Consider the following 14,511-nt stretch of genomic DNA (forward strand, 5'->3'; position numbering starts at 1 on the left):
ATCTAGCGATGGGGTTGAGATTCCTGCAGCAGCCCCACTTTTCTTGGGGGTCAGTCGGGGGCTTAACCAACTCCAGCAGAGGCGGGTGGTTTGGTAGGCCCGCTCCGGTTGCTAGGCTACCCAGCCTTTCGCTCCTTGTGCGCAGGCGCGTCGCCTTGCGCTTTCTGACAGGAAGGGGAAAAAACCCGACGCAAGCCGACTGGCGACGTAGGTAGGATGCTTTTTGTCGACCGACGCGCGCTTGTTAATAAAGTTTCAACAACGAGGTGGTTTCCCCGCCTCCTCTTTTCCCGGGAGGGGAGGGGAGGCGTCCAGGAACCAATCAGATTCCTCTCCCGCGTCTCTCTCCCCTCCATCTCTGGGTTGGAAGGGGAGGCGGCCCGCGGGAACCAATCAAGTTTCCGCACACGGAGTGGAAGGGGCGGAGGAAAGGCGTCGGCGTCGCCGCCGAGCGAGAGTTTTTATTTTCGTTGTTGAAACTTTATTGTCCCCTCCTTCCCCGTAGACAGTCGCCCGTGCTGAGGGGAAATGATGCGCTGACTGAACCGGGCGGGCGACCCGTCGAGCCCAACAGGCCTCGGGATGTCAGGGAGCCGGCAGCCGCCTCCTCCGCCGCCGCCGCCCCAGCAGCAGCAGCAGCACTCGACTCCCGCGCCGGGGCCTGGCGCCGCGGCGGCCCCCCCGGGACCTTCCTCTTCCTCCGCAGCCTCCTCCGTCACCACCTCGGCCTCCGCGGCGGCCTCCTCGGCGGCGCCGGGCTCTTCTTCCTGCGCCCCGGCGGGGCTGGGGGCCCCCGCGCGGCCTGTGCTGGTGGCCGCCGTGGTCTCCGGCTCCTCCTCCTCCTCCGGCGGGGGGCTTTCGCGGCTGGCCGGGGCGGCCCGGGCCGGGGCCTCGGGGAGCGGCGCGGCGGCGGCGGCGGGCGGCGCGAGTGGCAGCAGGAAGAGGCCGCTGCTCACCCCGCTCTGCAACGGCCTCCTGAACTCCTACGAGGACAAGAGCAACGACTTCGTGTGGTGAGTTGGGCGGGGAGGGAGGGCGAGAAGCCGCCGCGGGGGTAGCCGAGAAATCCCCATTAGCAGCGACGCTCCCAGGCCGGAAGGGTTTCCTTTCTGACAGGTAAATGCCCACCCAGAACGGCACTTCCATCTCGAGGTGTCTCTATATTATTCTGTTTTTGAGCTTTCAAAGTCTCCAATTGGTGTTTTGTTTTGGTACTGGCCACTGACCGTAAGAAAACGACTTGATTCGGATGCTAGTGATAATAACAACAGTGGCTGCACACGTGCACACCGATGCAGAGCATAATATCGTGAAATTGTAGAGTTGGAAGGCACCACGAGGGCCACCTAGTCCAACCACCTGCCCAAGGTGGGACTTGAACCTGCAACCCTGAGGTTAAGAGCCTCACACTCATCTCCCAAGCATTCAAAGTGCACCTCAGTCGCCAGCCCCTACCTTGCAGAGAGATTGCTATGAAAGGTTATTGGAAGGAAGCCTTCTTCACATGAGCACATGTGGAGTGCTGAGCCCTCAGGAGAAAGTGCCCAAAATGCACAGAATCTCTATAACAGCCCTGTGAGGTAGGTCAGTGTTGGATTGAGCTTTGAGGATGGGACCAGGTAGGCCTTTGTTCCAAATGCAACCAGAGCTGTTTTTTCCTTAATGCGCAGGGATAGGGGCATGTTGCCTTTATGTGTTCATGGCTGAGGAGTGGTTTGAACTGGGGATTTAGTAGCTTATGTTTTAGCAGAGTTCTTACATGTTCTCTTAAAAGCAAAATCTGCTGTGTTCTGTACAGTTTATTTGCTAGTAGTTATGGCTGTGATTGCAACCAGGTAAGGGAAAAGTTCAGCACCCTTGAACTCATCTCTCCTATGTAGGTGACTGAGGTATGCCCCAGATTTGAAAAAGACGGGTCTGCTGTTGGAAAGTTGGAAGGACTGTAATGCACAAGTAGCTTGTGGTGTTGCTCTATAGCTAATTTTGGCAAAAAGGATTTGAGGAAACTGGCAAGATTTTAATCAAAACCTTCTTTGTGCTCCTCAGCTTGGGTTGTTATTTATTTCTTATGTGAATAAATCGAGCCACACTACAATTCCTCCACTGAAACATGGTGATTTCGAAAAACTGTTTGGAAAGACTTTAGGATGTACAACAGTTTATGGTGACTCTCTTTCTTGTTATACAGATAAATTCCTTAATAACAAACACTATTTTGTAAATATTTGAATAAAAATATTTATAAAAAATAAATACCAGTTACAACCCTGCCAGCTTCTATTCTCTATCCACCCAGCTCTTGGAGAAGTAGATCATAGGCTTCCATTTTCATGCATAAGGATAAAACCAGTAAGAGAAGATCTGTCAGAATCTCTTTAGCTAAAAATTTACTTAGCTAAAACTGAAGCCTTATTAACACATTCAGAAAACACTGTGTAGTCAGTGAAATAGACATAGGTAATGTTGACTGTAAGGTTATATTTTATACGGCACTGGCAGGACTGTAGCCTAGGGCAGTAGGTGACTTTTATCCTGGTAGAAGATGCAGTGTGGAATTGAGTAAGTTTCTTTAGGATACAGGGTAGGGTGAAGCAAAAGATTGCTTGGATCACCATGCTTACTTTCTCTTAAAACAGTATGAAAACTGAAGTGACTGCTACCTTTGTTTTAAAAATACTTGCTTATCTTGGGGGTGGGCAGTTTTTTGCTGTTCCTTCTATAGAGGAAAATAGTCTATGCAGATTTAGTTCAAATACTGTTTGTTGTTGTTGAATCTGTCTTTTAACCAAAAATGATCTGGAGTCTTGAGTTTCATTCTAGAGTTCTTAGGACAAATACTGTGAACATTTTGTTTCTACTTTAAGGATTGATACACTAAAAGAGATTGATGCACCCTTTTGACCTTTCCTAACTTGTGAGGCTTGAGACTTAGTTGTGGGCTCTCCTTCTCAACACTGTTAAAGAAGATGTGAAATATTCTAGAAGGATCGCACTCATGTATGTAGATAAGGCAATTTGATAAACATTTTATACTTGGGATTTCATACAGCTTTTGACAAAATCCCTCATCGAAAGTTGCTAAGCCAACTTTGGCCTGTAAAAAGGCAGGTGGCAACAGTGGAAGAGATTTGGGTATTGGAGCGCAGCTGGCACCTCTTGCAGACTACTAGAAGGCAGGAGGCAGGCAAGGATGGTAAAGCTGTGATATGACTTACTGGAGCCATCACAGAGAGAGTGGCAGTCACATTCAAGTTCTAGAGTGCCACTTTGGAGGATGAAAAGATTGTTGTGGAGGCAAAGTGAATTTGAGAAGAAAATGCCTAGGAAGTAGTGAAGATATTTTGCTAACTCCGCCACTTAATATTTTTGAAGTTCAATTTCCAATGAAAGGTGCCTTTTGATTCATGTAATTTCAAATATCATTCCATATATATTATTCCAGATATATCTTACACTCAACATATTTAAGCAGAATACTTTAGGTGGAACTATTGCATTTACTGCTTTTATGCCATTTTTTGGGAAGGTTTTTAAAGTTGTTGCACATGAGATTATTTGAATCAGCTGTTTGGTTTCAGCACAGTTCAATGGTTTCCAAATAAATTGATATAGGCTTTAACAATGGGCTGGTTTGCACACCACATTAAACCATAGTTCAAAATAAATTGTGGTGCTTTAATCCTCCCCTGCTTCTCCCTTGCTGCTGCTTATGTGTCTGGAAGGAAGAAGAAGAGTTTGGATTTGATATCCCGCCTTTCACTCCCCTTCAGGAGTCTCAAAGCGGCTAACATTCTCCTTTCCCTTCCTCCCCCACAACAAAGACTCTGTGAGGTGAGTGGGGCTGAGAGACTTCAGAGAAGTGTGACTGGCCCAAGGTCACCCAGCAGCTGCATGTGGAGGAGTGGAGACGCGGACCCGGTTCCCCAGATTACACTATCTTAACCACTACACCACACTGGCTCTCAAGCTCAAGCAATTCATAGTGAGAAACGAACCCAGATTCTGATGCAATAGAAAGCCAGACTTTGACTAGTTTCCTTCTTTATGCGGCAGGAGCTAGGTAGGAACAGCAAAGCGTCTGTGATTTCACCAGTGTGCACTAGTGTGCTGCTTGTTCCCATTAAACCATCATTAACTATGCTGAACCAGGCCAGTGTCTGTTGGTATTTGTTAAATGTTCCTTAGGTGCTGTTCATTCTCTCCCTCCTCTCTCCCTCCTCTCCAGTAAATGGAAAGGTTGCCTGTTTAACGCATGTGATGCATTACTTACACGCCTTTCCCCTCTTTGTTCCAGCCCCATCTGCTTTGATATGATTGAAGAAGCTTACATGACAAAATGTGGTCACAGCTTTTGGTAAGATTTGTTGACCAAACTGCATAGCATGATAAATTTATTTATAAAATTAAGTGTTGTGCCCGGGGGTTGGATTATTGGATGCACCCTGTGCCTGGGGTGGCTTTTGAGCAAGTGGCACAGAATGACATTGTCTGAATGAACATTTTCATGGATACTTCCTAGAGATAGATCCTGAAGACTGTACTGGAATCTGCTTTTAGAGTATTTTCCTAGTTAATTTTGTACACAAAACTTGTTAATCTGCATTGGGGAATGCCATCTATTGTATAGTAACTGAAGTGGTGTTTTTTACCATAAGATCACTGATCTGTGTAGCAGCTTCCCAGTCCACGTAACCATGATGGGGAGAGACTTGGGCTGCTCTTAATATTAGCCTTAAACGAAGGGCTTGCATGTATAATCTTCTCTGCATAAGACATTTTAAAGCGTAAGTCAGTTGGGATGTTGCATAATGCAGGGGGAAATGGTGAAACTCACAGAAGTGCTTCCATGTCTGTGTCCAAGATAATCACCATGCAAATGCTTATAGTCATTATCCAAAATATAAAATGGATATCACTTGGTAGTTCCTAAATGTGTATGGACCTTCATAATAAATAAACTTTGAATCAATAAACAAATTGGGGATTCATAATAAACAAATTGGGGATTGAAGCAAATTAGATATATTAGGATTACATTATAAAATAACAAAATTCTTCTAAAAATCTGGTTAAAGAGAGTGCATTAATTATACCTGTCATCCCAATATAGGCTTGCAAGAATGTTTTTAAACTACTTTTACTCATCTTCCTTTCATGATCTCTGAGCACTTGATCAAAATATTTGCACATGGTTGCTGTTGGATGAATGGGGCACATTACGGATAGTGTTGAGGTACCACCTGCCTTGCTGACTAGCAGTCTTCCTACCTGATCTGAGGTGTTCTCAGATGTGATTTTGACATGCCTCACGCTATTGGTGGTAACTGCTGACTGGGCCAAGGTGGGGACCGCCTCTCCTGGTATGCCCCATGGAGAGCCTCAAGGTCCATAAATAACAACACCCTAGTAGTCCCAGGCCCTAAGGAAGTTAGATTGGCTTCAACCAGAGCCAGGGCCTTTTCAACTCTGGCTCCGGCCTGGTGGAACGCTCTGCCTCATGAGACCAGGGCCCTGCAGGATCTGATTTCTTTCCGCAGGGCCTGTAAGACAGAGTTGTTCCACCTGGCCTTTGGCTTGGAGCCAATTTGATTCCCTCCCTCCCTCTCTTTCTTTTTTCTTTTCCTTCTCCTCCTGCAATGAGGCTACATTTTAATATTTTAATGTTCCATTATTTTAATGTTGTATTTTACTTTTGTTTTTAAGTTGTAATCATTCATCTTGTTTTTATTATTGCTTGTAAGCCGCTCTGAGCCCGGCCTTGGCTGGGGAGGGCGGGGTGTAAATAATAAATTATTATTATTATTATTATTATTATTATTATTATTATTAATATTCTGCTTCATCTTGGACCAGGAGATTTAACAAGTATAGGCCAGTTGGCAGGTGATGCCTTTATAGACAAGCGTCTTGAGTGGGTAGTCGCCTACCTACTCCAGGCTCTCTTGGGTAAAACTGATGTTCTAGAGCCATTTTAATCAGGGTTCAGGTCCAGTTTTGATCTCTTGGTGGCTTTCAGTACTATCCAAAATGTTTTAACTACTTGACGGTCTTGATTGGTCTTTTACCTGAAGCCGCCTAGGCCATAGGCCTATTCTGCAATATTTGTGGTATACTATGCAAGTAGAAAGCAAGTGATAAAAGAATGTGGCACAACATACCCAGTTGTACACATGCTCTTGCTTGCTGTATTTTCTTTCTCATGGTTCTGGTTTGTTTTCCCTTCGACAGCTATAAATGTATTCATCAAAGCCTGGAAGACAACAACAGATGTCCCAAATGTAATTATGTTGTAGATAACATTGACCATCTTTACCCCAACTTTTTAGGTAAGTTTTAGGATTTGTTGGTGTTGCAGCATTGAATAATTATATTCCAACTTGGGTTTTAATGAGCAGATCTTGTATCATCTCTTTGCTCCTTATTTTTCTAAACATCATTTTGCTAACTTTACAGAATTTGGGTGGCATTCAGCCAGATTTTACTCAGAGTAGACTCACTGAAATTAATGGACATGACTAAGTTAGATCCATTAATTTCAATTGGGTCTCTGAGTTAAGCTTAGTTGATACCATCCAATGTTTCATAGAATGCAGTCTGTAAGCAGGTTGTGCTTTAATACATTTTCTAGTCAAGCAGCATGTTGTCTGACATACTGAAAAAGTGCTTAGAGCACACTTTGTTTACTGGATTTGGCTTAATTCTTATGGGCATGATGGATAGAGAATGGAATGTTGCTGTAATAAAGAACCTGGATATAGTGTTGTGCAAAATAGATAAATTACCCTTGTGTCAAGGATGGCATATTTGGAAAGTATGTTTTAAAAAATGTTTTTGACATTGAAGTTTAAGTTGTTGTAACCCTCTCTAGGTATCATCTAGCTAGGTTTGCTTAGTAAGCTAGGTTTTATACTGGATTTTGCCCTAGATGAGGGAAACATTTGGAATATAGCAAGTATGCGTAATTTTTGCTACTGCGGAGCAACAGACTTTAGATCTCTGGTTGGGATATGTGTGTGTGTGAGTTAGAGATGCAAACTGGAAAGCATTTTAAGATCTTTCGGAACTGCTGCGCTGCTGTTATTTCTTCTGTTCTGCTTCTTACTTCCACGACACCATCTGTCATGATGGAATATCTCATTGTCCTTCTATCAACCTGCTGTGTTCCTTCTTTAGATCACTTCTTTACTAGGCTATTGTAACTTGTGCTTCCCCTGAGTCCTTGTGTGTGTCACATTTATCAAACTGTCCTTACCATGCACTCCTGTCTTGTTAATCTAATACAGAGTAAGAGCATTCTGTTCAGGGATACTTTACAATAATTTAATACAAGATCCCTCCTAGTGGAGAATGAACCTTGGGTGCATATTTGCCGTGCCAAGGTAGCATAACACACAAGCTAGCACCAAGCAGAATCAAGGATGTAGGTGGCTTGCACAAGCACTTTCTCCTCCAGGAAAATATGCCTGCCTATTTTACTGACTTTCCACCCCCCCCCCCCCAATTGTCTCTTTAGCTGCCAGCTCTGCTGCCTAATACCTGACAGTGATGCTCAAGTGTGAGCTCCAGTACTTTAATGTCCCCACTAGATAGTGCTCAGGTGCCTCTTTAGGTTTCATATAGGTTACCCTTTCTCCAGTATCAGTAATGTCAGATGATCTAAATTGTTGTGTGAAAATATCACTACTACTAAGGGGTTAATTGGAAACAAATGGTGTTTTGGCAGTGAACTGGCATGGAAAAAGATAGGGGGTTGGGGGTTTCCTTGACGATGATTCTAACCTTCTCCCCACTTCTTTGTCCCGAAATGTATTCCCCTGGAAATTTAACAGTGGACTGTATACCCCATTGTATTATGTCTAGATCAGTGAGAGAATTAGCCTTATGTAAGTGAGTTACATTGTGCAGTGAAATGCCTACATTTGATTACAGCAGGCATAGGCAAACTCCAGCCCTCCAGATGTTCGGGACTACAATTCCCATCATCCCTGACCACTGGTCCTGTTAGCTAGGTATGATGGGAATTGTAGTCCCAAACATCTGGAGGGCTGGAGTTTGCCTATGCCTGGATTACAGGCATACCTCCCCAACTTATGCACATCACACTTGGCGTGATCTTGTTTAAAATAGATAGATAGACTTTCCCTTGCTTGGGGCTGCTAACTGAGCTAGGGTAGGTGGCCTTTGATCAGCCAGCACTGGGCAGGAGGCTCCCATCCTAGCAACAGTTCTGCTAGCACCCTTCTTGGTTCTCGCCCCCCGTGGCCACACAGAAAGGTAGGCTCAGGGCAAGCTGGGTAGTAGCCCCAAGTGATTTCCAGGGTAAGCTCTGTCTCTCTCTCTCCCCCACTCTCTACTTAAATGGAGTGCTCCCCACTGTATGCATTTTCACTTCTGCACATAAGTAGGGGGATGCCTGTACTCCAGTGTATAAAATGTGCTTTCCTCTCCTCTCTCCTCTCCCCCCCCCCCCCCCTTGCCAAATGCTTGGTACTTAAATACTAATTTCTTCTACTTTGCTCATTCTGTTTTAAACAAAAATATATATCCTCCCAAGAGGTCTGGATTATTGTGTTTTTCTCTCACTGCATTTCTAGATATTTTGCTCTAGGAAATCTAAGGTACTGACCTGTTTGAGAAAGTGTGGTAACCAGCTGGGAATATCTAAATGTGAATGTTCTTGACCCTGTGCTGTAGGCAAGACTCATTTACTGCATAACATTTTTTGTGCTCAACAGGAAGGTCCCTTGCTATGAAAAAATTAAGTGGTGTTGGTGGTTTTTATTACTTTGCATGTGTAAACAAACTACACGTGGAGTGAAATTCTGGAGAGAACATAGGTTAAAGTGTTTGTTTTAATTATTCAGATCTTATTTATTTAAATATTTAAAGCCTATTTATTTAAATATTTAAAGCCTACATCAGATGATCTCAGGGTAGAGTACACATATATCTAAAAGTAATTGTAATTAAAAATAAGCAGCAGATCAAAACAGTAAATAATTTTAAAACACATTGCTATAGTTTTAATCTGTAAGATTAACAGTTCCCCAAAGCCTGAGAAAATAACTAGGTCTCAATGCTGAAACAAACAAAGTTGGCATCAGGTGGATCTCAGATGGAAAGATACTCCACAGGAGGGTGTGTAAATCCTAAAGGTGGGATAGTTGAGAAGGGCCTCCCCAAAAGATCACAATGCTCAAGCACAATACAGGGAGAGACCCAGTTGTCCAGGGCTTTGTAAGTCTTAACCAAGACCTTTAATTTGGACCGGAAATGCATTGGCAGTCAGTGCAGTTTCTTAAAAACTGATTTTATGTGGTTGCCTTTAACTGTTCCCTTTATAGCCTAGCTGTCCAAAATTACTTCGTTTTCAGCTGTTCAATATTTTATTTCATAATGTGTGGCTTTATCAGCAATTTATTTACACATACTTAAACCATGTGTTCTGCAATGTTACTGTGTAAACGAAATAGACAAACTATAGAAAAAATTGTGAAATGATTTTAATTCAGTCACATTAAATGAGTAAAACTGAGAGGTTAGAAAGATTCCTTTGTTTGATTTGCCTACTAAGACTAATTTCCTAGTAAACATGCTTCAAGACAGTACACACACACATGTAAAAATTCACTGTTTATTTCTTTTCCTTTTGTTTAGTGAATGAACTTATCCTTAAACAAAAGCAAAGATTTGAGGAAAAGAGATTCAAACTGGACCATTCAGTGAGTAGCACCGTATGTCCAAATTTCTTACTCTCATTTTTCTTCTGGGTAATAATTTTAGTTATGGGTACTGTTTGTTCAGATTTGTTGCTTAAAACCACAGGTCATCATGGTAGGAAACTATGAGAGATGGATGTGGAGATGAAAAATGGAACAAAAATATTCTTTAAAATTAAATTTTATTATTACTTTAGATTTTGTGATAGGTTTTTATATTCTAGGAATCAGTTACGCAGTTCCAGCATACATATTCATCTTTTTCTGTTATATATGGGGGCTTGGATTTGAGTGGAGATCAGAATGTGTGTAAATAGTCATAGGTTTTCAGATGTAGCGTACCGTGTGTAATCAGCTTATATAACTACAATTCTAGACTAATACAGAGTTGGGAGGGACCCTGAGGATCTAGGAATATGCAGCTGCCCCATACAGTTTTGAGCAGAAATGCTAAAAAGTTCATTCTTCATGCTTATAGTAAAATGATTCACAGTTTTTTTCAATTAAACCTTACCCTGGAGAATAGGGCTCTATATTTCTTTTAAGAATTATTATTAAGACATCAACTTGCCCAAAGCTAGTGTACTTAAATGTTTCCCCTGAAATCTGTACCTAAGTTTCCACTGTACAACTCCAAGGTTTGGATCCAAATAACTATAGGCAGTGTTTTGCTCATTCAGTGGGGCAATCTGTTCCTTACCTGTTGTCTCTCCTGAGGGTTAGATGGAAGCTGTGGCATAGTGCACAGTGGGGTGGACAGCACTTAAGATGGGTGAAGCTTTTTTTTTGGTGAGAAATGCATTCTCTTTATACAGTGGGGCATGTCTGTAATCTATAAATTGCTGCAACATTTATTTGCCTGTTTTCACCAACATATAACCTGATGGTATGTCTGTTTGTTTTCTTGCTTTTAGAATGGCCACAGGTGGCAGATATTTCAAGATTTGCTGGGAACAGATCAAGATAACCTTGATTTGGCTAATGTTAACTTAATGTTGGAACTCCTGGTCCAGAAGAAAAAACAGCTGGAAGCAGTAAGCTTTTCCCCTTCTCGCTGTTAATAAATACATTAAGAAGCATTACTTTTTGTTTGGTGAAATTCTAATACAGTCATTCCTTGGTTCTCGAACGGCTTAGTTGACAAAGAAATCAGCTCCCAAACACTGAAAACCTGGAAGAAAGTGTTCCAGGTGGGGAACACTTACTGGGGAAACCCAGCCAGATGGGCGGGGTATAAATAATAAAATTCCGGTTTTTTAATGCTTTTTGGAAGCTGAACATCTGACGCAGCTTCCGCTTGAGTGCAGAAAGCTCCTGCAGGCAATTGGAAGCTGCGCCTTGGTTTTCAAACAGTTTTGGGAATCGAACGGACTTCTGGAATGGATGAAGTTCGAGAACCAAGGTTCCACTGTACAGTACAAAGGTGACTTCCTGACGGTTGCTTAGCATTGTTGCTTAGCTATTTTAATACAAGTAGGAAAGCTTGTAAATGCCACTTACCTGGTAACTTGTGGTGAGTTATAATAGAATTGTAGAGTTGAAGGTACCCTCAGGGCCATCTAGTCTGACCCCCTTGCAATGCAGGAATCTCAACTAAAGCATCCATTACAGATGGCCATCCAACCTCTGCTTAAAAACCTCCAAGGAAAGGGAGTCCATCACCTTCTTATTGAGTCCATTCCACTGTGGAACAGAAAGTTCTTCTTGATGTGATGGAGCGACTCGGGAGTGAGGCTGCTTTGCCTGCAATAAGAGCTGGCTGAAGCTACCAAGGCACTCTGGCCTTCATACCACAGAGGGACTGTGCAGGCAGGCGGCTTCTTTAAACTGCTTCACTGAGGGCCTGTGGCTGCCTGTGCCTCAGCGAGCTGTTTAACAAAGCCCCCACTCCAGCTTGCATGAGCTGGATGCTGTGGGCTTGATTAACTGAGAAGCAGACTTACTTAACCCTCCGCTTCTCAGCTGATCAAGTCCCCCTTTGGTGCGTACATGCAGTGAGCAGACTGACTCTTTCTCCCCACCCCCCCACCCCATGGATCTGCCTCAGTTGCCTTAGCATGGGCAGATGGGCAGCAGTTTTGAAAGAGGCAGAAGCTGCACACAGTGATGCTAATTGTTTTCATTGCCGGCAACTGCCATCTTTCTCCTCGCCTTCTTTCCGACATTATGATGCCCCACCATATTGTGATGTTTCACAATGTTGAAAAGCAGATACCACCCAGCCCAACATGGTGTAACAAATCAAGCTTGCACTACTGGTAACCCACCATGTAAAGCAGTGCCCTCAAGAGAGCCATTGACCAGCTACAAGAAATATGATAAACCTGTTGTTTGCTTGGGTTTGTTAATATCTGGTGGACCAGGATTCAAAATTGCTGGGCTACATTCAGATTTCTGGGTTTAGTCCTGGATTAAATGAAGCTGATGATTCTGATGGAAAAAAAGGTCAACAAAGCCTCTATTCTTGCTTTTTTCACCTTTTCACAGCCATTTTCACTTTTATCTTCCACTACATTAACATCAGTCCCTAAGACAGTTGGCTGGCACACTGTACACCTTCCTGCAACTCCTGCAGCCAAGCATATTGCTCTGCTTTCCTTTAGACCACGTCAACCAGGACGAGAGGGGGGGGGGGTCTTGTCGTTTGGGCAGTATAGGACCTCCATACACACTGCCCTGGCTTGCCCCCCAGGGAGGACTCTTTGGTGCTTTTAATGTAGCTATTTGACTTCACCCCTGGAGGTGCACTCCATTGTCTCTCAAGACCAGGCATAGGCAAACTCGGCCCTCCAGATATTTTGGGACTACAACTCCCATCATCCCTAGGTAACAGGACCAGCGGTCAGGGATGATGGGAGTTGTAGTCCCAAAATATCTGGAGGGCCAAGTTTGCCTATGCCTGCTCAAGACAGACGGATGCCAACAACTAACATCAAAATCATTTTTTAAATATTTTTTTTTGAAAGGACACTACTTTCACTCCCCGCTCCTCCTGTTCCACTGCTGTGTGGAGTGGGTACATATGCACCTTAACAGATTTAATGACCTTGATGTGGAATGATATGCATAAATTCTTGGCTTTAAAAGCTACTGAACTTTTTAAAGGCTTATTTTTGAATGTTTATACAGCTTTAGATATTTTTAAGGCCTGTTGTGCACAGATTTATTGTATTTATTACACTTATATTCCACCTTCAGGAGAGTTACCAGGAAGTCTCCTATCCATGCATTTAGCAAACTCAAAGCTGCTTATATTCAGCGCTGGTTGCTACATGATGTGCCTTCTAACCATAACTATGGCCTGTGGCACAGAAATGCATAAATGTATGAACTAACAATATTGGAGATTGCTTAGGAAAGATTTTTGTCCCATTTGAGTGGACACTGAAAAGGGGAGTACTTTTAAAGGGATATGTAGGCTCGGTTAATATTTGCCTAACCAATAGTGAATGGAGATCTAATTAATTGGGTTGGGGAAGCGTGATGTGGTATTTTTCAGCTGCACAACCTTTTCCCTTAACTTAGTCTTCAGACAAAAACACAATAAAGTGGAACAAATAGCTGTATGCCTACATTTAGACTCAGTTCCTCAGAGAAATTATCCTGGTATATATACAGTATGTATATAGCCTCCAGTAACAGTTTACTCTGCTTATTTTCCAGAATCTTTTGTGGTAATTGTATCATTGTCTTTTAGCAGCATAAATATAATTTTTAGAAGGGGAGGATAGCATTGATAATGAAGGATATTGGGCTGGTGCAGATAAAATGCTTGTACTGGGTAAAGAGCCAGATTTAGGAATATAAGACCCTAAGCCAAAACTGATCTACTTTGTGGAGCAAATTCTCTCCAACCAAGATTTTCCTTATTGCAGACTCTGAAAATCTAATTTGGAGTGGGTTTCAGATTGTGAGTGAAGTGAAAATGGCCTGTACTTGTATTCCCAAAGCTGGTTCTATAATACATGACCTGGAAAGCTTGTCTGCAAACAAATGCTGGCTCCCTTGGCCTGAAGCGAGATGAGCGTCATACCCCATAATCAAGTTTGACTGGACTTAACCACCCAGGGGTCCTTTACTTTTTACCTATAAAACCAATAATGCTTGAAACCTAAACATCACATGGATGTGTAATGACAGTCGTTCCCATTTCTGCCAGAGAACAAATGTACAAAAAGATCTGGGTGAATAAATGGGTTTTTAACTAGTGCTGTAAATCCACCAGAGTCAGCATCAGTGAAATCTGAAAGGTAAGGGCATAATTATCAAGGTGCCACACATGCAGATTGCCATGCAATGTACAAAATGTACATGCAAGGCTTTCCTATTGTACAGGTTTTTGTACATATTTCCATTTGTAGTCACGTATGACCTTAGCATCTTGTATATGCATATTTTTAGAGAGAGAAAACATTTGCATGTATCTTAGAATTTTATTATTATTATTATTTGGCACATAGTCCCGTTTTTATGTCTAAACCTTCTGTTACAGGAATCCCATGCTGCCCAGCTACAGATTTTGATGGAATTCCTGAAGGTTGCCAGGAGAAATAAAAGAGAGGTAACGTAACCTACTTAACACAACCTACTTGATTTACAACTATTGATGTCTTTTTTCCATTGCACTATTTTTAATAATGCGAGTTGGCATATCACATTGTGTTAATAAGGAGGTGTGTGGGGTGGGGTGGGAATCCTTTCCAGCAGAATCTTTAAAACACATGGATTTGAAAGACTCCATATCATACTGTGAAGGATGGTTTGTGTTTTTGTGTTTCAACTTGAATTGGGT

At 42.7% G+C, this 14,511-nt stretch overlaps 1 protein-coding gene across 3 annotated transcripts in view; it reads left to right on the plus strand.

The window, feature by feature from the left end:
* Window positions 1–469: 469 nt before the first annotated feature.
* The window catches only part of COP1 (COP1 E3 ubiquitin ligase), a 100,013-nt gene continuing 85,971 nt past the window's right edge, over window positions 470–14,511 (plus strand). The window contains exons 1-6 of one of the 3 annotated variants that reach the window (XM_083446334.1): window positions 470–1,013; window positions 4,295–4,354; window positions 6,229–6,326; window positions 9,658–9,734; window positions 10,634–10,753; window positions 14,212–14,280. In XM_083446334.1, the coding sequence (XP_083302460.1) occupies window positions 583–1,013; window positions 4,295–4,354; window positions 6,229–6,326; window positions 9,658–9,734; window positions 10,634–10,753; window positions 14,212–14,280 (855 nt within the window). In that variant the 5' untranslated portion in view covers window positions 470–582. The remainder of the gene's footprint in view (window positions 1,014–4,294; window positions 4,355–6,228; window positions 6,327–9,657; window positions 9,735–10,633; window positions 10,754–14,211; window positions 14,281–14,511) is intronic. The other 2 variants (XM_083446333.1, XM_083446335.1) reach the window with 2 other exon arrangements.

Source organism: Podarcis tiliguerta (assembly GCF_965153285.1).
Source record: "Podarcis tiliguerta genome assembly, chromosome: 6".
Taxonomy (NCBI): domain Eukaryota; kingdom Metazoa; phylum Chordata; class Lepidosauria; order Squamata; family Lacertidae; genus Podarcis; species Podarcis tiliguerta.